At 41.0% G+C, this 24,011-nt stretch overlaps 1 protein-coding gene across 5 annotated transcripts in view; it reads left to right on the plus strand.

The window, feature by feature from the left end:
- RPN2 (ribophorin II) overlaps positions 1-24,011 on the plus strand; it is a 49,608-nt gene that overhangs the window by 19,815 nt on the left and 5,782 nt on the right. For all 5 annotated transcript variants that reach the window (XM_043479160.1, XM_043479158.1, XM_043479161.1 and 2 more), the window contains exons 7-15: positions 1,723-1,899; positions 3,328-3,446; positions 4,172-4,277; positions 14,227-14,318; positions 16,026-16,140; positions 18,489-18,683; positions 19,967-20,053; positions 21,562-21,657; positions 23,126-23,201. In XM_043479160.1, coding sequence (XP_043335095.1) covers positions 1,723-1,899; positions 3,328-3,446; positions 4,172-4,277; positions 14,227-14,318; positions 16,026-16,140; positions 18,489-18,683; positions 19,967-20,053; positions 21,562-21,657; positions 23,126-23,201 — 1,063 coding nt within the window. The remainder of the gene's footprint in view (positions 1-1,722; positions 1,900-3,327; positions 3,447-4,171; positions 4,278-14,226; positions 14,319-16,025; positions 16,141-18,488; positions 18,684-19,966; positions 20,054-21,561; positions 21,658-23,125; positions 23,202-24,011) is intronic.

Below are 24,011 nucleotides of genomic sequence, written 5' to 3' on the forward strand. Positions count from 1 at the left end.
ATCCTGTTTCTCTTGAGAAGCGCCCTATACATCAAAATTGCCTGTCCTCTCTCTCTGACCCTTGGTGATGGCTAATCTATGCTGATTGACATAGTTCACTGAGAGGCATGTGTGTCTACCAGACATCCACCAAGAATTCTTTTCTTTCTTTTTTCAAGAGGAGCTTGTTAACCTGAAAGAACCTTTAGTTGAAACGTGTGTGGGAAGTCTTGAGAGTGGGACCCTCTTGATACCCCTTGTTTGTAAGAAGGTGACCAACCCTTGATCTCAAGGACTTCAAATACAACAGTGCTGCTGTTTTAATTTGAGGAGGAAAGATTTGGGTCCTCAGTTAGAACTTCCACTTCTTTTGTGTGTTAGGAATGCATTGTGAGTTGTAACAGTAAATAGTTACCTTTCTCGAGTAATTTGAGTTAATTTTGTATTTTCTCTGGAGGCTCTGATCTAGTAATTTATTCACGTGTTAGCATTTTTATGTTGTCTTCTCCTTCATCCTAAGTTTAGGAGGTCTAGAGACACCACACTCTTATTAAATTTCCATTATGGGTGAAAGTGCAAGAACATGGGTCTTAGGGTACAAATCATGTAGAGATTTTCCTATACACAGTGCAGTTGATGAATTGGCGATATTCTGCATAAAACAAGTTAAACTTTCTTTTGCTTTATTCCCAGGCTTCTACCAACCAGGTATTTGGCTGGGATAATTTTGCTGTCACTGCTTTTGATATAACCATTCTGGTGAACAGTCCCCCATTTTAACATGTCAACAGCTTAGTGATGGAAAATGTAATTGGTACAATTAAAGCAAATTATTTCATGTCGACTGTGAATAACACTGTCGGGAACAAGGGGAGCTCTTTTGTTAGATGGTAGATTTTAAAAAACAAAACTGATTGAAATGGAAAATGTTTCCTCTTAAGCAAACAACCTCTAGAATTTTAATGATGCCTTTTAGGTTCTACTTTTTTAAAAAATTGCTTTCAGTCCTCTCCTCTCAGCAGCCCATTAGTTCTTAATGGAGAGTTATTTTAGTTTCTTTCTAATGTACGTTTTGGCTGTGCAGTTTGGTCTTGTAAACACCAGCTTAGTCCCAGCATCCAGTGTGGAGGTGGGCTGGGTAGGAGGGGAGCTAAGCTGGGAGGGTGAGGGGAAACAGGAAAGGACATATTTTATTAGGAAAGGACTTCAGAGACAAACAGACCTACATGAATTTTGGTCCTTCTTCTCTTTTTCTTTCTGTCTAACTTGTAAGTTAATTAACTTCCTTTAGCCTCAGTTTCCTTACTTGGAGAGGATTGAGAGCAGTCTTTTCAGGCTCTTTGTCACAGTCTGAGTTAATACACCTGTTACAGTGCCTAGCACGCATAGACATAGAACAAATGGGTACTGCAATAGGTATTATATAGTAACTTTTATCTCTCAGTAGTTGTCTAGAATTTCCTTGCATTTGTACAGCAAACATTCATAAATGGTTGACAAAGAAATGCATCTGTTTCAGTTTGTACTAGAAGATGCAAAAAACCAACCAAATTCAAGTTTTACGCTTAAATGCAGAATATTTGCTTCCCCTGCCCCTACCAAATTGGTTAGTGGCTGAAAGACTTCCCATGTGAACACCTGGAAACAGAGAAGGAATGACTGAGCCCAAGTGGAGAGGGAGGGGTGGCTGCCCCCCATGCCTGACTGAGGAAGATCTCAAGCTGTGTTTGCCTCTTCTTGCAGGATCAGGTCATCCAGCTCATGAACGCCATCTTCAGCAAGAAGAACTTTGAGTCGCTCTCTGAAGCCTTCAGCGTGGCCTCTGCTGCCGCCGCGCTCGCTGAGAATCGCTACCACGTGCCCGTTGTGGTTGTGCCCGAGGGTTCTCCTTCCTACACTCAGGAACAGGCCGTCCTGCGGGTATGATTGCCATGTCCCCAGGGTGCTGCTCTGATCGCCATTTCCAGAAATCTACACGGCCAGTGATAACCCCCATGAGGACAGATCTCTTAAATGAAGAGCAAATGGCGATGACCACTCAGTGAACTAGTCACAGGATCTTCTTCTTTTTTTTTTGGAGTATTTGAAGTAGTACAGCTTTCAGTGAAGTGCTGGAAAATTGCACTTATGGATTCATAAGTCCAGATATATAGAGAAGTCTTGCTTCTAAAATGTATTTTCCTACACCCAGGCTTTCTAAATGCATTATTTAAGACAGCTTTCTTTAACATTGTTAACATCAGTGTCAGGTCTCTTTAGTCCTTGGAGCTGACAGTATATCTTTCTACTTCTTCATAACATAGCACTCCATCCCCTCAGCAGTAAGCACGGATGGTTGTGTGTGTTAACGGTCTGAACAGAGCAAAATGCACACACTTTTAAGAGTTTCCATTCCAATGAGGCATTTGTTGCTATTGTTTGGAAACCAGTGAGAAGCTAAAATCTTCATAAGAAATTAGCATCTTGTTTATATCTAAATACACGAGTTCACATAGGACTCTCCACCTGTCCCATCAGTTCTTGTGCTTTGCAGGGCCCTTCAGATACTCTCCAGGAGAAGTGCCCCAGACTCCAGAGTTGCCTCTTGTTCCTCTACGTATATGTCACGTCCCCTCAGCAAAGACTGGGGTGAGAACTCACCTGGGTAATATAGTTCACCATGAATCAGGGGAGCTAAGAAAGCAACGTAGAAACAGCACTGGCTTCTGAAGATGGATAGCCTGGGGCTTCAATCCTGAGCCCTGTGGCCTTCAGCTGCCCCATACCCTCTTGTGGCCTCAGTTTCTTCATCTGTAAAGTGAAGATTATATCAGCTGTCTCAGACGATTGGTGGTAGGATAGATACAAGTGCTTAGCCTGGTATCTGGCAAATAGTCGACTTTCAACAAATGACTGTTATTAACATTATCCATATTTCTTCAGTTTTCTCATTGCCCTTACCATCATAAAGCATTTTTCTTACTAATAATTTTTTTTTTAAGTACTATAGTAGAGCAGTAGAGTGGGAAGATCAGGGGATCAGAGAGAAGGAAATGTTAACTGTGTGATCTGAAGCCTTTCCCTAGACTTTGGTTTCCTTACCTGAAAGATGAGATCATTGGGTAAAATCATCTTTAAGATCTCCGCCACCCACACATTCTATAATCTATGTCATTCCAAACTAATTGTGTTTTCCTCTGTTTTATCCCCCAGAGATAGTAGGCCACAGGTCAGAGACGGTTCCTGAAAATGAAATGGTTCTCCCCCTGCAGAGCTCATTCCCTGTGGATAAAGCTCCCACCCCTAGAAGCAAAAATCTGTACTCCCTCAGCTTCTGTGGCTACAGATAATTTTGAAATGTATTTCCAGTTGCAGGTCACCAACGTTCTGTCCCAGCCTTTGACTCAGGCCACTGTTAAACTTGAGCATGCGAAATCTGTTGCTTCCAGAGCCACAGTCCTACAGAAGACGTCGTTCACCCTTGTCGGGTAAGTCCTGAGCATATTTCTGTAGAGCACCGACATACTTGTTTTGGAAAGTTAGCTTGCAGCCGATATAACCCAGATCATAAAACCAAAGTTATCTACATTTAGGATTATGCTTTATTAATAACAGTGTATCAGGAACATTTCCTCCATAGGCTTAATATACTTCCATAGTCTTATCTTCAGTGGTTGCGTGTTATTGTTAGGTAATTAGAAAAAAATTAAGGGTTAGTTTTTATAGGAAACCTCTAAGTTTTGATAGTAAGTTAAAGTAAGATATGCCCTTTTTAGGAAATTCAAAAAGCACAGGAAAGTAGAAATAATACAGAAAATTACCTACAATTATACTACCCTACGCCAACCTCTTTGAACATTTCCACTTTAAAAAAAAAAAAAAGTAATTGGTATCCTACTATAGACTTAACCTATTTTGCATTTAATTGTGGAAGACTTACCTGAAGAAGGTGGGATTTTTAGGAGCTGGGAGGATGGTGGGTAGGGAGTAGAAAAAGAACTTTGGAGACTTGAAAGAAGGTCATTTTAGGTGGTTTTAAAGTTTGCCCCTCATAGTAATATGTGATTGAGCAGGAGGTGGCCCACGATGGGTGGGAAGTGGAAAAGTGAAAAAATGGTGCTTCCCTGGAATGCTGCACTTTGCAGCCTGTTTGTTGTGTCATTTGTGATTTTCCTGTGTGAGTTGTAGCTAACCCCACTGTCATTCTTAACAGGGATGTTTTTGAGCTAAACTTCGTGAATGTCAAATTTTCCAGTGGTTATTATGACTTCTCTGTCAAAGTTGAAGGTGACAACCGTTATATTGCAAATACTGTAGAGGTAAGTGCTTTCTTGTCATCCCCATTGCCATGTTAATATACCCAAGGAAATGACCAGACAGGCACATGGCATTAACCATTTAGGTGTGTTGACCTCACTTATGACCCAGTTAAAATGAATATGTTAAGAGAGAGGTAGGTTTGAACTATGCTGTTTGACAGACTCAGCCAAGAACCTGATCATAGGCAGTTGGATTTGTCAGTTATTCATTTTGCATTATAACTTAGCATTACTCTCTTACATAAAATTTAGGAAGTAGAAAAAATTAAAATCATCCCTAATTCCCCTGAGATATAAATATTCTTAAGATGTTTTCTGTGGTTGGCCTTGATAGATTTAGAAATGGGCTTGGTGCTAATTAAGGGGACCAAAAGCGTCAAGTGGCCTGTAGCAGCATAGCGAGGCTGTCTGGGTGAAGTACAGAAGAAAATCGGTAATCCTTCCTAATGAACTGTGTTTCAGATGTCTCGAATTGTGTTGAAGATCCAAGTGGTTTTAAGGGTGGAAAGCTCTGCCTCATTTATCTGATGCTTTGTGAGAATGAGTTATTTCACGTTAGCGGTTTTCTCAGCTAATTGATGTTTGCCCCTCCAGACACTGTGGCTTTCATTTTAATCTTTTTGGATAAAAGTTTATTGAAAATGAATTACATATTTTCCTACTTTCTTGATAGAGTTTAACCTTTCTTATTCTGGCTTAGAGTCATCAGCACGAAAGCATGTGACATACACAGCACAGTTCTCTATGCTTTTGCTTGTATTATTTTATTCTTAAAATAGTCCTAACAGATGCGTGGAGTTCTTTTCCTTTCACTGATGAGGCTCAGAGGGGTAAAGTAACTTGTCCAAAACCTCCAGCCTGTCTGTGCTTGCGTGAATCTCCTCCACAATGCTGGTTTAGTTACATGCCCTGGTGAATATTGAGCTAGCTTAGAGGCTGAGACCTGTGTGCAGCTCTAGCTGCCGGCCTGTTCATAATATTACTTTGTCCTTAGAGCTGTCATTTCTTCATGTTTCTGCCACTGTCTTTGTTGCATCTACTTGGCCACAGTTGTCCCACGTTCTGTTGGGTCAGGGGAACTTGAGGTGTTACAGTGCCTTTTCAGTAGTTATATATCTGCTATTTGCAACAGCTGTTTTCTTCACTATTCAAATGTCATTTTCAACTGACTTTTCTTTGTTAATTAAACTTTTTCATTTTGAAATCATTTCAATCTTAAATTGCAAAAACAGTATGAAGAATTCCTGTATACCCTTTATCCAGCTGCCCCAAATGTATACCTTATATAACTAACATGATTTCAATATGTGAAAATTAACACTGATGCAATACTATTAATTGATCTGTGTAGACCTAATTCAGATTCCACTAGGTATCTTACTAATGTCCCTTTTCTGGTCCCAAATTCAACCTAGGATCACATATTCCTTCAGTTGCCATGACCCTTTACCCTCCTCCAATTAGGGTATTTTGTCTTTTGTGAGCTTGACACTTTTGGTGTCAAGTACTGGCCAGTTAGTTTGTACAGTGTTCCTCACTTTGGGTTTGTCTGCTGTTTCCTCATAATTAAATTCAGGTCATGCAAAAATACTCTAAAAGCAGTGTTCCTTTTCAGTGTGTCCTGTTAGGAAGTATATGCTGTTGGTATGTCTCATTGTTGGTGATGTTAACCTTGATCTCCTGGTTAAGGTGGCATCTGCTAGGTTTCTCTGTTGTAAAGTTGCTGTGTTTTCTGCTTTGTAATTGTCTGCTGAAGTGATATTTTGAGACTGTAGATACCCTGACGATTTTGCCTGCAAGAGTTATTAATGTGGTGTTTGCCAGTAGGTGATTTTTTTCTTTCTTTCATTCCATCTACATTAGTTAGTTGGAATTTCACTGTAAGAAAATGCTGTCCACCTCTCCCTGTATTTAGTTATTCATGGATACGTACTTTATAGGTTGTAATCCGTTACTGTCATCATTTATTTTTTAGCTCATTTTATCCCAGATTTGGCCTTTGGAGAGCTCCTCGGGTTGGCCCCGTGTCACTTTTCTTTAATGAAAGGACACACAGCTAGAAAGTTTGACCTTTTCAAAAGTGGGCCATTACTTAACATAGATTCAACGTTTAGATTAAAAGTTTGGCAGAAAGGAGGATGTTTTCTGGAACTCTAATCTCTCTGCCTTTTCTCTACCTCATGTCTGACCTTTTTAGGCAGGAGACGTCTGATCCTAGTCCATTCACTAACACAGATTTGGATAGAAATTAATGTAGTGTGTGCCTTGAAACTTTAAAAATTCAGATTCTTTCAATTTTAGTTTCCTTCTGTAAGGGGCCTTATATTTGTTATTTGCAGCTGAACTCATTGAAAGGCAACTTTTTTTTTTTTCCTTGAAACCTCTTTCCTTCTACCTAAACAATCTTGATACCGACATACCCAATTTAAGTGCCATACCCATGCATTCTTAATCTCTCTCTTCCTTTCCACTTCTGACTTCGGTCAGTCACCAAGTCCTGTTGAGTCCACCTTTAAATGGCTTTTATGTGATTCCTTTGTTCTTTGGTCCCACTTTGGTAGATCGCAAATAAGTAGGTAAGTAGTTTCCAGCAAGTTTCATTGTCTTTCGTCTCTGCCCCTTCCACTGCATAAGCGCCATAAACACCACTAGAATGATAAAAATCACAGTGTTCCTGTGGTTAAACATTTCCTTGGTTCCCTATTGTGTATGAGTAAGGTCTAGACTCCTCAGTGTGGCTTTTGAAGGCCCTGCACGCAGGCACCTGGGCATCCTTCATTGTGGTTGCATTCTCATCCACTCAGCTCTAGCTGCTCTTGACTGCATACTCATCTATACTCTACGTGCGCATGCCTTTGGGCATCTGTTGTTTCCTCCATAGGGAATGTTCTTCCCCTCCCTTGCTGAAGTACTCATCCTGGGATCTAATTCAAATGTTGCTCCTTCAGTGCTCCCTTAGAATTTTATTTTTTTCAGTTTAGACTATTTAAAAAATAAAGAGAAGAATAGAGAATAGGATCATTGTTACATACCTACCAGCTATTCATCTCCCTCAAACCCAAACATTTTGCTATATTTTCTCCTTTGTTTTATTTATTTATTTTATTTTTGGCTGTGTTGGGTCTTTATTGCTGCATGAAGGCTTTTTCTAGTTGCAGAGAGTGGGGATACTGTCGAGTTGTGGTAGGCAGGCTTCTCTTTGCAGTGACTTCTCTTGTGGCAGAGCATGGGCTCTAGGGCACACAGGCTTCAGTCGTTGTGGCTCCCGGGCTCTAGAGCACAGACTCAGTAGCTGTGGCGCACAGCTGAGTTGCTCTCTGGCACATGGGATCTTCCTGGAGCAGGGATCGAACCTGTGTTTCCTGCATTGGCAGGTGGATTCTTTACCGCTGGACCACCAGGGAAACCCCTCTCCTTCATTTTGTTTTAGTTTGGTAAGAAATAAAACCCTATAGATTAAACTTAAGCTCTCTGTATATTCCTCACTTTTTCTTCCCTCTTTTCCCAGATTTGAAGTGTATATTCCGCCAGTTTTTACATTTCTGCTACATATGTATTTTTAAGTAGTATAGTGCATTGATTTGCATCTTCCCCAAATTTATATGCTTCATTGTGTGCATCCTTTTGCAATTTGCTTGTTTTCACTCAATATTAATTTTATGACAGTTAGCCATATTTATGCATGTCGAACTTAGAGCTATATGTATAAATATGAATAATTTTCATAAAATTGTCTTCCTTTTATGAATGCATTAGATTTATTAACTCATTTTCTGTTTTTGGACACTTAGACTTTCACTGGTACAGAAGGTGCTGCTGTGAACACCCTAGTACATTTTTTCGTGCACATTTTATTTATCTGGAGTGAAGTTGTGGGATCATAGGGTATGCTCATCTTCCAGCTTTCTTATGTTTTGCCAAATTGCTGTTTTCTTCATATTCTTATCAGTATCTGGTATGATGAGGTTTGATAATCTGTTAAATATGAAATGGTATCTTGTTTTAATGTTTGTCTTTGGTTACTAGTAAGATTGAGCATATTTTCTTGTGTTTACTGGCCATTTAGATTTCTTCTCTGAACTGCCATGTATCTTTTGTCTTTTTCTTTTGGTTTGTTAGTCATTTAGTTATTGATTTTTTTTTTTAAGGCACTGCATATATTCTGAAGCAGTATGTATTAGTAAATCCTTAGTTATAAGCATCAGATATAATTGCTTAGTGTTGCTTTATGGCATCTTTTGATGTCCAGAAATTAGTTTCAATGAAGCCTACTTTAAAAGTCTTTTTTTCCCCCTAGATAGTTTGTATTTTTTGTGTCTTCTTTTAAAAATTGTACATTGCTCCAAGATCCAAAAAGTATTCTCTAGTATTTTCTTCCAAGAGTTTTTAAGTTATTTTCCTCTTATATTTAGGGCTTCAGTCTACTTGGCTTATTTTTGTTGCTATAGTATTTTATACCGTGTCCATAATTGTTCTTACTGCATTGTATTACCTACCATTGTTTGCTTGTAAGTATTGCTTTTTCATTGAGCTGGGTGCTCCCTATGGGCAGAGACCAACTCTTGGTTTTTCAGTGCTTAGCTTCCGTCTCAGCCCACTTAAGAGAAGAAAAGGATGGAGTGGTCTGAAGATTAAAGATGTTTTCCCGCATTCCAAGGCCCTTAGAACTGTGGTAATTAATCTTTTAGGGGTGAGCCTTTTATTCTGTACAAAGCAGCTTTCTTTTTTCTTTCAAACAAGTTTTATTGAGGCTATACCAGAAAAGTACCCATTAGAAGTATGTAATTCAGCATCTTTAGTATATCTGGAGTTGTGTGGCTGTCAGTACCATCTAATTCCACAGCATTTTTACCACCCCAGAAAGCAACCCTGTGTCTAATGGTAGACACTCCTTCTTCTATAAGAATATATCCTCCTCTCTGTCCTGGCGGTTACTGATCTACTTTGTATCTCTATGGTTTGCCTATCTGGGACATTTCCTATAACTGGAATAATACAATATCTTGCTTTTTGTGTTTTTAGTTTAGCATAATATTTTTAAGGTTTATTCATGTTGTAGCATGTATCAGTACTTTATTCCTTTTTATGGCTAAATAATTGAATAGTCCCTTGTGTGGATATACTGCATTTTTTAATCCATTCATCATCCCCACCATCCCCATTGTTGGACATGTGGGGATATTTCCATATTTTGGATATTATAAATGATGCTATGGTTAACGTTCATGTACAGGTTTTTGTTTGAACACCTGTTTTCAATTCTTCTAGGTTTATGCCTAGGAATGAAAGTACTGAGTCATGTGATAATTGTATGTTTAGTTTTTTGAGGAACTGACACTGTTTCTCAAAGAAGCTGCACCACTTTCCATTCCCGCTAACAATGTATAAGCATTCCAATTTCTCTGCATCCTTACCAACTTTTGTTATTTATTTTCTGTCTTTTTCATTTTGACCCTCCTAGGTGGGTGTGAAGTGATTTCTTGTGAAATATGATTTGCATTTTTCTGATATCTAATGATGTTGAGCATCTTTTTATGTGCTAATTGGTTATTTGTACATCTTTTTTGGAGAAATGTCTATTCAGATCTTTTCCCCATTAAAAATTTGTCTTTTTATTTCTTCCTTCCTAGTCTACATAGCTCTTGTTTCCTTTTCTTACTTCTCTGTCTTTTTATATTCCTGAGTTATGCGTTCTGTGTATATTCTTAATACAATTTCTTTGTCAGACATACGATTCGCAGATATCTTCTCACCATCTGTAGATTGTCTTTTCCCTTTCTTAATGTTGTCTTCTGATGCACAAAAGGTTTTAATTTCAATAGTCCCTATATTTTTAGTTGTTTCTTTCACTGAAAGAAACACTGACTTAAGTGCCATATCTAATCAACTGTTGCCTTATCCAAGATCATGAAGATTTGCTCCTATGTTTTCTTATAAGATTTTAGCTCTTACATTTAAGTTTCTGATCCATTTTGAGTTAATTTTTCTATGTGGTGTGAGGTAGGGATCCAGTATCCTCCTTTTACATGTAGATGATCAGTTGTTCTAGCACCATTTGTTGAAAAGACTGTTCTTTCTCTATTGATTTGTCTTGGCACCCTTGTCAAAAACCAACTGACCATAAATATAAAGTTAATTTCTAGACTTCTGGTTCTATTCCATTAATCTATACTTTTATCCTTATACCAGTGCTATGCTGTCTTGATTGTTGTAACAGCTTGACTTTTTGTAACATCAAATTTGGTGTTTGTGCAAGTGTTTCTATGGTTGCTGGAAAAATTAAATAAGTACAGACTAGCAGAAATGCCTTATAGCTCTGTTACTTGTGCAATGATAATAACCTCCCATCGAGGCCACTGCTGTCCTTATTCTTCTCAGTGATGGAGTAAGTATTACAAATCTCCTCTCTTCCTCTTCATTTTATTAAGCTTTATGCGTGTGTGTGCGTGCATGCATGCTCTGACCTCTGTCACATACGCAACTTTACTTTGTAATTTCAGTAGTAGTCACACTTAGAACCTCAGAGCAGGTCAGCAGGTCCTGTTTACTCTCCTGAGAGATGCTTGACATTGGTCAGAGTGCATTAACAGTGGTTTGGTGTGGAAGGCCTGTAATAGCACTCATTGACATTGGACTTGCTGTCAGGGGAAGCATGGGTTTTAGAAGCTGTCATTAGCATTAATTGCCCCTAATGCACCATTATTTTTGACAGTAATGAGCTAAACAGGGAGGTTATTACTCTCAGCAGAAAGACTGCATTTCCTGGCGTTAAAACTTTTTGAGGTGTATGTGGCGTGCAGCACAGGCAAAGGAAGGACTGGTTGATTCACTGTAAAGCAGGCTTAGTGACATTTAAAGTGGCTAAACAAGTCCCTTTCCTATTATAAAAAGACGAATCCTGCAGTGTTAGTTTGAAGGAAGGAGCAGCTAACCGACAGGGATCCTCCTCTGAACCCTTTACAACAGGGCTTTGGAAAAAGTTACGGTGATTTTTATTTCTCAGCTTGCTCTAAGAGAGTAGCATAAAAAAGCTTTTCTTTTAAATGTTTCCAGAGACCCATTTGCAGTAAGATTTTAGGGGCAGAAGGACTTGTTTTAAATTGTTCCCTATTTAAGAGCAGCATTATGCTTTCTGTGCAACACAGGAAGCTGTAACTTGGGGGGCCTTTTAAAATTAGGGCTGCGAGCAAACCCAAAAGGACTGGAGTTCACTGCAGTTTGCCCTTTCATCATTCCATGTCTGTGTTGTGAATGCTTTTAAGTCTTCCGAACAAACACACAGCCGAATCTTGATTAGCAGGCCTTAGTGACCATGTTATTATTGAAAGCTTATAGTCAGGATTCTGAGTAAAAACCCGCAAGTTGATGGCTTCCTTATCACTATAATTAGGGTACATTGAGGAACCTTATACAAATCTTTAAACATCTGTTTGTGTTTATCCATCTGTTGAAAGGGAGAGCGATTGTTTTTTTAAATTATATTTATTGGGTGGTACTTTTTAATACAAAACTGTTTATAAAGAAGAAAGTATTTTTCACACAGTGTCATTGCTCAGGTAAGCCCTATTAAAAAAAAAAATAGGAGTGGAATATGCATGTAGTTTAAAAATTCAAAGTGTAAGAAAGTATGTAATGAAATATAAAAGCCTTCTCTCATCCCTTCTATCCAGTCTCTCTCCTTTAATAACAGTTAACTGTATTTACTTTGAAAAAGAAGAATGCCCATATCATTGAATTGTATGCACATTCTTTCTTATTTACACAAAAGCAATAATTCTATAAGCAGTTATATTCTTTGCTTTTGTTACAAAGTAGAGGCTCCCAGCTTACCCCTTGGGGTCTCTTCAGCTTCATGGCCTCCCCCTGTTCCCCACCCCCACGCTTCCCTGCCATAATTCAGCCAGTTGCCAGAACTCAGCGACAGGTGATGTTAAATATAATCCTGCCAATCAGTGGCCATGTATTCAAAAGTAGGAGATATATCTCTTATCTGTCCATAGATACCTACCATGTTCTTTTTAATTGCTCCAGAGTAATTTGAAGTGTATGTTAATATCCCATTATTTATTTAACTAGTCTCCTGTTTATGAGAAAAAAAAAAAAAAACTAGTCTCCTGTCTATGAACATTTAGGTGGGATGATGATTTTAAAAGCACATTTACAGATTAAATGAGTCTGTAAGAGAGTGAGAAGTGAAGAGGGAATCATCTAGTTAATGCTGATGAAGATTGCAGAGTAATTACCTATGAAAGCAGATTATCTTTGTAGCATGGAGTGGTTGCTCAGGTTCTGCCTCCCCCTAAGCTGGAGGCCTGCCTAAGCCCGCCTGCTGCCCGTTTCCCTCCCCATCCAAGGGCTGCCGACTTGGGTCACCGAGCCTCCTGCTGTGCTTCTGTAGCTCTTTGTCCCTCCCGCCACCAAAGCAGCAGCCCGCTCTGTTGTAATTTAGCTTTGCCTGTATGCTTCCCTCTAGGACAGGAAGTGCATCTCGCTGTCTGTCTGTCCCTGCACCTGGGTGCTCCAGATGCTCTTGGGGGTTGTGGGGAAGTGACCTCAGTGGGGTGCCTTGCTAATCAAAGCTCCGTTGACTACTTTGCTTGAGCCTTCCACTCCAGGTTTTCTCCAGATGAAAGTGCTGTCAGTGCCTCTCTGGATTGAGCTTTCTAATAGCAAAGTTGGCTCTGGTTCCGAGCCCTGTATGAGTTGTGAAGCTGTTTGCTCAGCAGAGCACCCAAGAGCCAAAGTAGAGGATTCTAGCTCTCTCCTTGGTGGTTTATTCAACTTGAAGACCAGCGGTTCCCCTCCCCCTTCCATAATTCACCCTGTTGCCTAGATTCAGTAACAAACTATGATGCTAAATATATTTCTGCTAATAGGTACCTTTGCATTCAAAAGTAGGAGATAATAATATCTTTATGGCCTTTGGTAATAAATCTTTTATTAGGGTTTTCTTTTTTTACTTTTTAAGCAAAACAGAACACCCCCCATTCAAGCTGATAATTGAGGTTATTGTCACAAAATAGTTATTATGGAGGCAGGAGAGAGGCTGTTAAAAAGAATTACTTGATAGCTCTCTTTATCCCTTTTTAGTTTTTCTTCTTTGCCCTTGATTTGAGGCTGTCACACCTTCATAGTATGTTTGAGAAAAATGCTGAAGCTATGTTTCAGTTATTTGCCCAGACTTCTCTTTCTGTTCCTTCATCCTGACTTAGGCTGTAAACCAGTGGATTTGGCAAGGATTACCTTAAGCATTACATTCAAGTTTTTCAAATATTTGAAAGTCTCACAGATATGTTTACACATTAGAAGTGCTTTGGGATTGTGTAATTTGCACATTCTAACATTGATTTTAAATAAAAATTTCAAATAAAAAAGTTCCCCTGAGTAGACTTTTAGCATGTTTTCTCTTTTGGAAATTTACATTTATTTGAATCTAATTTTTTTTAAATTTCTTGTTTAATAGCATTGGCTAGCTCCTCTTTGTGAAAATGTTTATAAGGAGTGTATAGAATTTAAACACTGAAAGAATCAAGAGGGATTGGTTATGCTTGTAACAAACTCCAAATCTCAGTGGCTTAGAATTGAGTACTTGTTAATTTAAATTATTTGAAGGTTACTACTTAAGGACTTTTTACCTCCCCTTTTTTTTAAAGTACCTGTGAAAAGATCTACTTTGTTTCTTTTCATTTCTTTTTAAATATATACCATTCATCCAAAGCCAAAGAATGGAAGATGGGATAAGAATCAAGGAGTTACTTTTAGGCCTCTGGATTGTAGAGATGGAAATACTACCTAGCTGGGTCAGTTTTACTAAAATTATTGGAGATTTCCTGTCCTAGGATTTTTTTCATGCCTTGACTCACCAGTAAGAGAAAACGCTGGATATGTATGTTGATTACTGGCATATTCACCAGTTGACTTGGCGATTTTCTTCTGTGTTTCACCTTAGCTCAGAGTTAAGATTTCCACTGAAGTTGGCATCACAAATGTTGATCTCTCCACTGTGGATAAGGATCAGAGCATCGCCCCTAAAACAACGCGGTAGGTGGGATGCCTCTTGGGCCCAGGGGGAACCTAGGCTTGAGCTGGGAGGACCATGCCAAGGCCCTGAGGCTCTCCAGCTGTCTTTGCCATGTCGGCAGTGACTCAGCTTGTACTCCAAATTAAAGAGGCTGTTATTCTTCTGGGACTGCACCAGGGGTGCTGCTTGGCATCCAGACAAACTTGGGGTTTGTCTGTATTGGCAATCAGTCCCTGAACAAACTATTAACAGTCCACAATTTGGGAAGGAGCTCACCTCATAATGTAAGTCTGCATCAGACTTATTCCCAAGCACACTATTTAGTTCAGATGATAATTTAAAAAAAAAACAAAAACACTTTATTGATGGAGGAAGCAGTGTATTAATTTATTTTCTGGTGTTATCTGTTTTTCCTCACAGTCTTAAACTTGCTTTTAGGGTCCTCATGGCCACACTCTGTGGCCCACAGTGGGTCTGAAATCAGTTGTATGTCTCATAGGTCCTTAGAGATGAGATGGCAGGTACCCAGTGCTAGGGCTGGGATTCCTTTCCTCCAGTCCATGGAGATCACTGATCAGTCACAGCATTGGTGATTGTGGAACTCAGCATCTCTTTTTGGCATACACTTCTAGGTCACCATTAGTAATTGATCAGAGTTGGTCTGGAACATTGTATGAAGCCCATTTCTTAGTTCTCTTCCAGATCCTTGGTAGAAGACCCATCTAGACCTCTGGGTAGAGTTCAGACCTCAAGTTTACTCAACTGGGGTGTCTGTAAATACCACAAAAATGAGGGGGACCCTCAAGGTCATTTTGAAAATGAGATGTTAGCCAGAGACTAGAAGCCAGGCATTCATTCCTTTTAAGTCATGTGAAAGGGCTAGGCTTTCTGTCTCTGGCTTGGATATTTTTATAGTGACATTAGAAATGAGAGCATTGTTTAGAGCCCACTGAAATGATGTCTGTAAGAGTGCTTTCTAGAGTTCAATGCTCTATATAGATGAAGAGTTGGTATTACTCACAAGTAAATAAGCAGGAAATATGGCCAGTTGTGAGCTCTATAACCATTTGGATTGTTTTTTTTATCCCCCAGCCATCCTAACCTAAAATCCCAGGGAATAGCTGAGAAAAAAGTTTTCTCATCACTCCTGCCTTTGGGGAAAATGACCTTTTAAAGCTCAATTTCAGGCAGAAAAATAAATTGAAACAGTGTGAAAGGAAAAAAAATGCAGCATTAAAAAAAGAAAAAGCTGTCAGTAGCCCTCATTCTTTTGCATCTTCCACCTCCTGGTCTTCCAACCATGCTCACATACGGTGCTAATGTCCATCCTGTTAATTTTTTTTTTATTTTTTTAATCTTTGTGGTTCTGCTAGCCCAGCTTTCCAGTTCGCCCAGGAGCCTCCAGTGGGGCGTGTGAGTCTCTCTGGTGCCTGGCTTGGTTGAATCCTTAGATCCTTGAAGTGAAAGCCTGGAGACTCACACATAGCATTTTCCCCAGACCCTGATGGAAGTTGATTCTGTGCTTTTTTCCGTCTCAGCTTTATCAGTCCCGTTTGCCCTCAGGCCGTAGACAGTTCTCCGCTCTGTCGACCCCAGAAATGTTACAACTGAGAGACAGAGTTGGGAGAGAGAGGATTAGGCAGTGAAGCGAAGTTGGTCTCCTTCCCTCTGTTCTCAGAGATCTGTAGATCCTCTCTGAAGACTTACCATATAAATGTCTCTTTCAGGGTGACCTACCCAGCCAAAGCCAAGGGCACATTCATCGCGGACAGCCACCAGAACTTTGCCTTATTCTTCCAGCTGGTAGATGTGAACACTGGCGCTGAACTCACCCCTCACCAGGTCAGGAAAAAGCCCAGACAGTTCTCTTGTCCTGAAACCTTGATGTACACGATAGTTGTGTGGACGTGGTATTTAACACCGAGTCGAGAAAATTTTGAATTCCTGCTTTCAGGTCTTGACTCTGAAACCTCACAGTCCATCAGGTTTTCCCCTGTGACACTTTGCCCCTTTCATACTGGGTGTAACCCTGAACCTGGAATGCACTTTCCTTTTAGAGATTAGCTGGTGTAGAAAGATATATTTAAGGCAGATTAGCATTTAATTGAAGCTTTTTTCTTTCTGACTATAATAAAAACATATATTGAAATAATTTTGAAAAAAGGAAAACTTAGGCAGTATACCCAGAGTATGTTTTGCTCTGACCAAAGCAGATTTTCTATTTTGTAAGAATCTGAAAACTAGCACTTTTTTTTTTTTTGGAGCCCCCCAGTTGGAAGTTCAGAGTCTTAACCACTAGACCAACAGGGAAGTCCCAAAACAGCACTTTTTAACTTGTGCCTACTAAGTATGATGAAAGCAATAGGCTTCAGTTTTGTCTTCCATATGTAAAATAATGATTATTATTGAAAAGATTCTCAAACCATATCTTTTTCCCGGAGAATCTGATATGGCTTTTGTCCTCTCAGACTCCCTCCTTTCCTGCCTCTGTCTTCCCACTTGATTGGGAATAGCTGTTCTGTGCACTGCCTCATCCACGGTTGTATTGTAAAGAGAAATCCCTGAAATACTTTGAGCTTGGAAAAATAGGAAAGAACCTGGACCCTAGTGTCCTTGGCTTAGGTACTTTGTAGTAGTCCTTGATTTGGAGCTAGCAGACCTAAATCCACGCAGAGAGGCAGTGTCAGAACAGACCATGCAGGTGAGTGATTTACTTGGAAACCTCTTTGCTTTCTGTTTCTCCTGGCTGCAGCTGCTGCACTTGGCACCACCGTCCCCGCCCTTCTCGGCTTCTCTCCCCTCCACCCCGTCTCCAGAGAGCTAGGTCAGCCCCACTTAGTCGTGACTATCGTTTCAACTCCGTAGCATTTCCCAGGTCCTCCTCAAAATGACACTTGCCAATGAAAGCCGAAGAGAAGAAAGAATATGAAGAGAAGTCATCATTATACAAGACAAAATTGGTGGGATTAGGATTAGTGCAGGAGGAGCTAGTGAGGAAGTAAAACTTTAACTGAAGACTTGTCTCATCCAAGATCCTAGAAAGCCTGGTGTACAGACCTCCTAGGTAGAGATGGCATTTTGCGGGTGAGCCTGGATGCTTGCCTGTGCTTGGCTGTGACAGGAGGAAGATCATGCATCCAGGCTCCTAAATCCCATTCTTGGCCACAATCGCAGGAACCAGGAGGCTTCACAACCCTGGGTCTCTTTCCCTGAATACTTTGATGGTTGTTGTCTGTTGCCCAGCTGTAGAGTAATGAATGAGATTTAGATTTTTTTCTTGTGGATCCAGCACTAGCTCTGTGGCCACAGCAACTCATTTAATCCTCCGTGCCTTATGATCTGTAAAATGGAACCAGTCTACCGGCTTTGTTGAATTCTTTATTTGGAAACTTGTGAAAGCAAAGCTGAGTGAATATTAAGTTTTGCTGCATCTTATGTGCAGAAACCTTAGTTTCTTATGCCATTGGGGGGATAATGTGATTAGATTTATATCATCATGTTGATAAATGTTTGTTGACTAGATAGTGTATAGCAGGTACTATGCTAAATGCATTGTGTACTTTATTGTGAGTCTTCATACGGATACAACACGTGTAGAAGTTAAATCTGTCTTAAAGCTGAAGAAATCAAGGCTCAAGGAGGTTAAATAACTTGCTTAGCTCTTAAGTAGTGAAATCAGATCTGCCTGTCTTCAAGCCTGGGTTCTCTCTGACACTGGGCTGCCCTGCATGATGAGAACTCTGCCTTGCTATCCATCCCCATGCCTCCTCTCCTAAATCTTTAGCTGGAGGCACTAGGAAATTGAAAATGGGCTTCTTACAGTTTCACCTCATTTCCCTTCTTTTCACCCTCTAGTGAAGAAGTTAATTGGGCAGCAAAAGGCTGGCAGGAAGAGGAAATTACAGCCTCAGCAAAGGGCTTAAATCATTCACAAACTGGGCATTCGGCCTACGAGTCGTTGAGATTTGGCCGGACCCCTAAGTTAAATTTCTTGTACTCGCAAAAAGTACTCTGATCTCAGAGCTATAAGTAGGGTGGGGTGGCTGTTCCTTCTGCTTTCTCAGACAAGCCTGGCTGACCCCAGAATTCCCACTGGGACAGAAGAGCGGACAGCCTGCTGCCTCAGGGATTTGGGCCCGGAGGGAGTTTTGAAATCATCAGATGAAAAGTTGCATTATTATTCCATCCAGACATTTGTCCGACTCCACAACCAGAAGACTGGCCAGGAAGTGGTGTTTGTCGCAGAGCCGGACAGCAAGAATGTGTACAAGTTTGAACTGGACACCTCTGAGAGAAAGCTCGAATTTGACTCTGCATCTGGCACCTACACTCTCTACTTGATCATCGGAGATGCAACTTTGAAGAACCCAATCCTGTGGAATGTGGTATGTGCCTCCTTGTATGTTCACCCAGACAGGAGTGGCCATGCCGCAATCAGACAAAGATGGCCCCGCTCCAGGGTGTGGGCTCTCTACCCAGGCCTCTCCCGTGCCACCCAGAGGCCCATAAATAAGTCCACATCATGCTGGTCCCATTAGTAGTCTTAGGGGCGTGCACATGGCCTGGCTTGCATGTCATAGGGGCTTCATAAATAGTGATTGAGTGAATGAATGAATTATATAGATTTGCCCTAATGGGTTCTAGCACATTTCTTTAAAAGTTGTTGTACTTGAAGAAGATTTTCATATTACAGGCAAAAACACTGCAGGGGATACACAGATATAAGAGATAAAGGCTCTAGCTTTTGAGGTACAGTGTGCCCTTGCAGGGTAGGCTGGGGAGGGGCCTGAGATTTGAAATCCAGTTCCAATTCACTATGGTGTGGACTAATGAATTGCAGGCTATTCTAATAACCATCTGGGATAACCAGGATAAACTAATAGCCTTCATCTGCATGGTGTGTTCATGGTGTACGTGGTGCATTTCACTTACATAACTCACTTTGGGCTGGTGGGGTGAGAGGAGAGTTCTTAAAAGACATGACATTTGAGCCAAGGGTTGAAGAATTGCCGGGGTTTTTCAGGATTGTATCCGAGGGGCTGTTGGATGATCACTGGGGGACAGCCTCCAGGAAAGTTTGAGGTGCTTTCAGTGAGATATGAGTGGGTCCGCTTTGCTGGAGCACCTGAATCTGGTCAAGGGCAGGAGGCAGTGAGGTGGGGAAGGTCGCAGAGGCCAGACTCCAGGCCTTGAATGGTGGGTGGCTCCCTGTGCAAGACAAAGGGGCAGCTGCATTTTCTTGTGTTGTATTCAAAGCTCCTTTTCTTCTCGGATTTTGGGCTGCTTTTTGTATGAGAGCACATTTTCATTTCTTTTTCTTTTTTTTCTTTGTCTGAGACTAAATTATACTTCCCCAGGAGCAGTTTCTGATTGCTACTGTAACAGCCTGAGTACCAACTGGGATTTTTGTATTAAGCAGCTCTGTGGGGCTCACCAGACCAGTAGAAAATTGGAACTCTTGCTCTAAAAAGCATTTTCAACAAATACTTATTTTGTTCTTGAAATTTTTACTGCCTCAATTTGTTGGCTAATGGCTCAGAAGTGATTGGACTACTTGGAGCTCCTTTCAGTCACAGTCCTGGATGGGAGTTGGGAGATACTGTCCTGCTGATGAGTTTCACCCCCTTCTCTGCCCCTGGGCCTTTCATCGCTGCTTTTGTTGTTTTAGGCTGATGTGGTCATCAGGTTCCCTGAAGATGATGTTCCATCAACTGTCCTGTCCAAGAACATTTTCACCCCCAAACAGGAAATTCAGGTACATCCCAAAGGGCTTTTTCACTAAACACAGAGGAGAAATGGACACATGAGAGAGGGCAGCAGAGCCCCAGATACTGGCTGTGGTCCCCTTTTTAACCTGTTTATATGATATGTTGTAGCTTGGTCTTTGCCACCCTGTGGATCAGGCAGGGCAAATATCAGCCCCATCATGTAGCTTAAAAAAACAGGCTCAGATTGCCTGCTGGCCATTTCCCAGAAAGCAGATAGCTAGAGACAAAATCAGAACCTGAGTCTGTTTTTCCTAAACATGCAGGAGGTTCAGTCCTCAGATCACTGCTTGAAGCCACAGCACAGATGGGTCTGGCTTTGCTCTTCCGTGTTCTTGCATAGACCAGGGCCGATGGGGCCCACAGGTGGGCAGCTCAACTGGAGCACAGGGCTTTCATCCCCTAGGCCAGCCCTTGCTCTCTCCTGGGATTCACCTTCCTTGCACACAAATATTAGAAATCCCTGTCCAGCCCAGTAGATGGGACTGTTGTGAGGCTCAAATAGTTCCCAGATAAGGAAAGAATAGCTTTGAAAAGTTTCTAAAGCAGTGTACAAAATGAGCACAATAATTGTTAAAGTAGTTGGAGCCCTGGTTAAGGAAACTGAGTGGATCCACTCAGTGGACTGTTTTAGAGTCCTCAGAAATGATTATACTGCAGTAACAGGGAAATTCAACATCTGAAATAATGTTGAAGTGTTCCAAGCAGACTACTGACTCTTACTCCACTGTTAGAAAAAGACCAAGGGCCCAAAAGGTAGAGTAGTAGGATTCTTTTTAAAATTCCTCCTGATGTTGCTATAGCAGCATTTAAGAATGTAGAATGCAGTTAAACACTTTAAGGTATAACCATGATGACAAAGAGTGCTGACTGATTTTGTAGGGTGGGGTAGGCAGCAGGAGCTGCACCAGGCCATGTTAGAAGTCCCTTCTTGGCAGTGGCAGCAAAGAGGAGCTGAGGTTAAAAATTTGGGAATAGGAGTCTCACATGGAGCTGCCTTGTCATGGAGCTGGGTTGGCTGGACATTGGCAAGCAAGAAAATTTCAAAATACACCAGTTAGCTAACTTAAGTCAGTTAGCAAAATAGGATGACACCACCCTGGGAACCCAGAAACATTGTGAAATCCATCGTCTTGCATGGGATGTGTCACCCCAGCCATCCAGATGCTTGGGTACCATTTTTGTTACCAGGCGGATGCCGCTTAATAGGTTGCATCCTCTAGCCTCTAAATGGCAATGCATTTTGGAAGGGAAAAGAGACTTGGGCAGTTGTAAGCTGGGACTGGTGTAATGTCCCTGGAAGGAGACCAGTGGGAGCAGAAGCCAGTGTTGGGAAGAGGGAAAAGGCTAACTGGGTGCCCATGGCCAGGAAGTCTCAGCCTCTGGGAGGCATTTCCTTCTCTTGACTGTCATGGGGGTTTTGGCTCCTGGTATACATGGCAGCCCCCGCTGGGAAGAGCACACGGTAGAATATTCCTGGTGTGTCTTCTTTTGGCAGCACCTGTTCCGCGAGCCTGAGAAGAGGCCCCCCACAGTGGTGTCCAATACATTCACCGCCCTGATCCTCTCGCCCCTGCTCCTGCTCTTTGCTCTGGTGAGTTGCTGTTTTAGCATGGGCAGCGTGTGTCTGGCGCCAGACTCCACAGATGTAGCCGTTCCAAAGGAGACTTTATGCTCTGGCCTCAGCACAGCTCCAAAGGGGTCCAGCAACTGTGACCCAAACCGATGGTCCAAAAATTTTAGAATAAATAAAATTACCTACTATAGGGGAGCTGCCAAAAAAGCTGATCCCTTAACAAGGGGAATGAGAAAGTACTGGTAGCCATTATAAATGGTCAAAATATGGACACGGATGCTCCGTACGAATGTTCAGATGAAGCCAAGTGTGAAAAAGCAAGACCTGATGCTGATAGCGGTAGAAAAAATGAGTACAGAGGCTGTGCATTTCAACACTCTTTGGAGCACAAAACTATAAACAACCTAAAGTCCTCATAAAAGCAAGTGTTAAATAAATTATGGTACATCCACACAATGGAATAATATGTAGCTCGTTAAAACAATGGATAAATTTATGTACTTGTCAACTGATATGACAAGGTTGTTAAAAACGTCCTATTGAGTGAAGAAGGCAAGTGGTAGGATAGGGTGTTTAGTATCATCTTCTATGTTTAAAAACCTTAAAAAGGCATTAACTATTGGTGTTAGTCACCTCTAAGGCAACCCACTCCAGTTTTCTTGCCTGGAGAATTCCATGGACAGAGGAGCCTGGCGGGCTACAGTCGATGGGGTCACAAAGAGTCGGACACGACTGAGTGACTAATACTATACTAAGGAGAAGGCCTTTTAGGGAGTATAGAGGAAGGACATTCTTACCATTTTAACATGCTATTTTAATATATTTTTTTAACCATCTCTTTTTCCCCTTGTCTCTTTAAAAACTATAAACATAGATGCAGATCCTTCAAGTTCAGAGAATTTTGAGAACCATATGGAAAACTCATTAGATCTTACTTTTGGAAAATTGCTGATGTTCCTAATGGTCTGATTTTAATAAAAGAATTATTTCTCAGTCAAAATCTGAAAGGCATGCCACAGGCTTTCAGAAACCGATCCTAGGCACCTGTTACTTTGAATGATCAGAATTTCAAAAGGCAAAGAACCCATAGTGTGAGCGCACCTCCTCCCAGCTGCCAGTGGGTTTATCATACCAAAACTTAGAGACATTAGCAGGGATGCCAGTTACTTCATCATCAATACAGTTTTGGACCTTTCAGTTTCATGGTTTCACCTGTTTTAAAATAGAAAAGTTTGCTGTCATTAAAAATGATTTTCAAGCACTTTTGTGAACAGGTGTTGGAATGCCTTTCTAAAGAAAAAAAGGGAATGGTTTTTCCTTAGGACTAAGAATAGGGTGGTTGTCACTAGGAGAAATTCCCTGTCCTTCTAGTCTGTATGAATTTTGAAGCCCTTAGGGCTGTTTTTTTCGATTAGCATGGCACAGTGTGGGTTGCCTCCCTTTCAAATTCTAATGTCTTCTTAATTTATTTCTCCCCATCTTTCAGTGGATCCGGATTGGTGCCAATGTCTCCAACTTCACTTTTGCTCCCAGCACAATTGTCTTTCACCTGGGACATGCTGGTAAGCGCCCCAGGCTGCTAATTCCATTTAACCTCCTTTGACATTTTTCCTGCCCACGCAAAAGCCCTGTTAAGTAGACCCACAACCTATTAACTATAATGACTTAATAGCATAACATTTCCCTCTTCCTCCTGGCCTTTTACGACAGTTAATATGATGATAAACCTGTTTGGCCCATCAGCTCAGAACAGCTGTCATCATATCGGGTTTCATTGTATGAAGCTGCCATTGGCAGGCCATTTTACCCTCAGTTAATAGCTCTGTTCATTTCCAGAGATTACTCACTTATCGCGTCTTTACGTTGAGCCATCTTCCTGGATGGAGAGCATTAATGCAGTTTCCAAAGGTTATCTTCCCCCACCATATCGATCTTCACATTTGCTGGCGGCTGTGTCCGGACAGTAATAGAAAACAGTCCTTTCCACAATCAAACACGCTGTCCTGCATTGTCCTCTAGAGAACTTAGGACTGAAACGTTACAAGACAGTAAATTCACAGATTAGTTAAGCGTTTCAGAAACTTTTTGACATTATTGGATTGGTGGCCCCTGCATTTCACCAAGACCTCAATATTCTTTTCTGATTTCTTTGACTTCTGTAGGAGCCCTCCTGTACGTTTCTGTAGTGTTCAAATTCCACAGGGGTCCATAGATGAACCCCTTGAAACTCTCGGCATATGTGTATCTCTGTTTTCCTGGGGAAAGAGAGAGTCTGTTTCTTTGATCAAAATTCTAACAGTGGTCCGTGACCTCAAAAATGGCTAAGAACCCCAGCTGTAGTTCATGCGTCATCCTTCTGGGCAAAATTGACA

Source organism: Cervus canadensis, chromosome 10 (genome assembly GCF_019320065.1).
Source record: "Cervus canadensis isolate Bull #8, Minnesota chromosome 10, ASM1932006v1, whole genome shotgun sequence".
Lineage (NCBI taxonomy): Eukaryota > Metazoa > Chordata > Mammalia > Artiodactyla > Cervidae > Cervus > Cervus canadensis.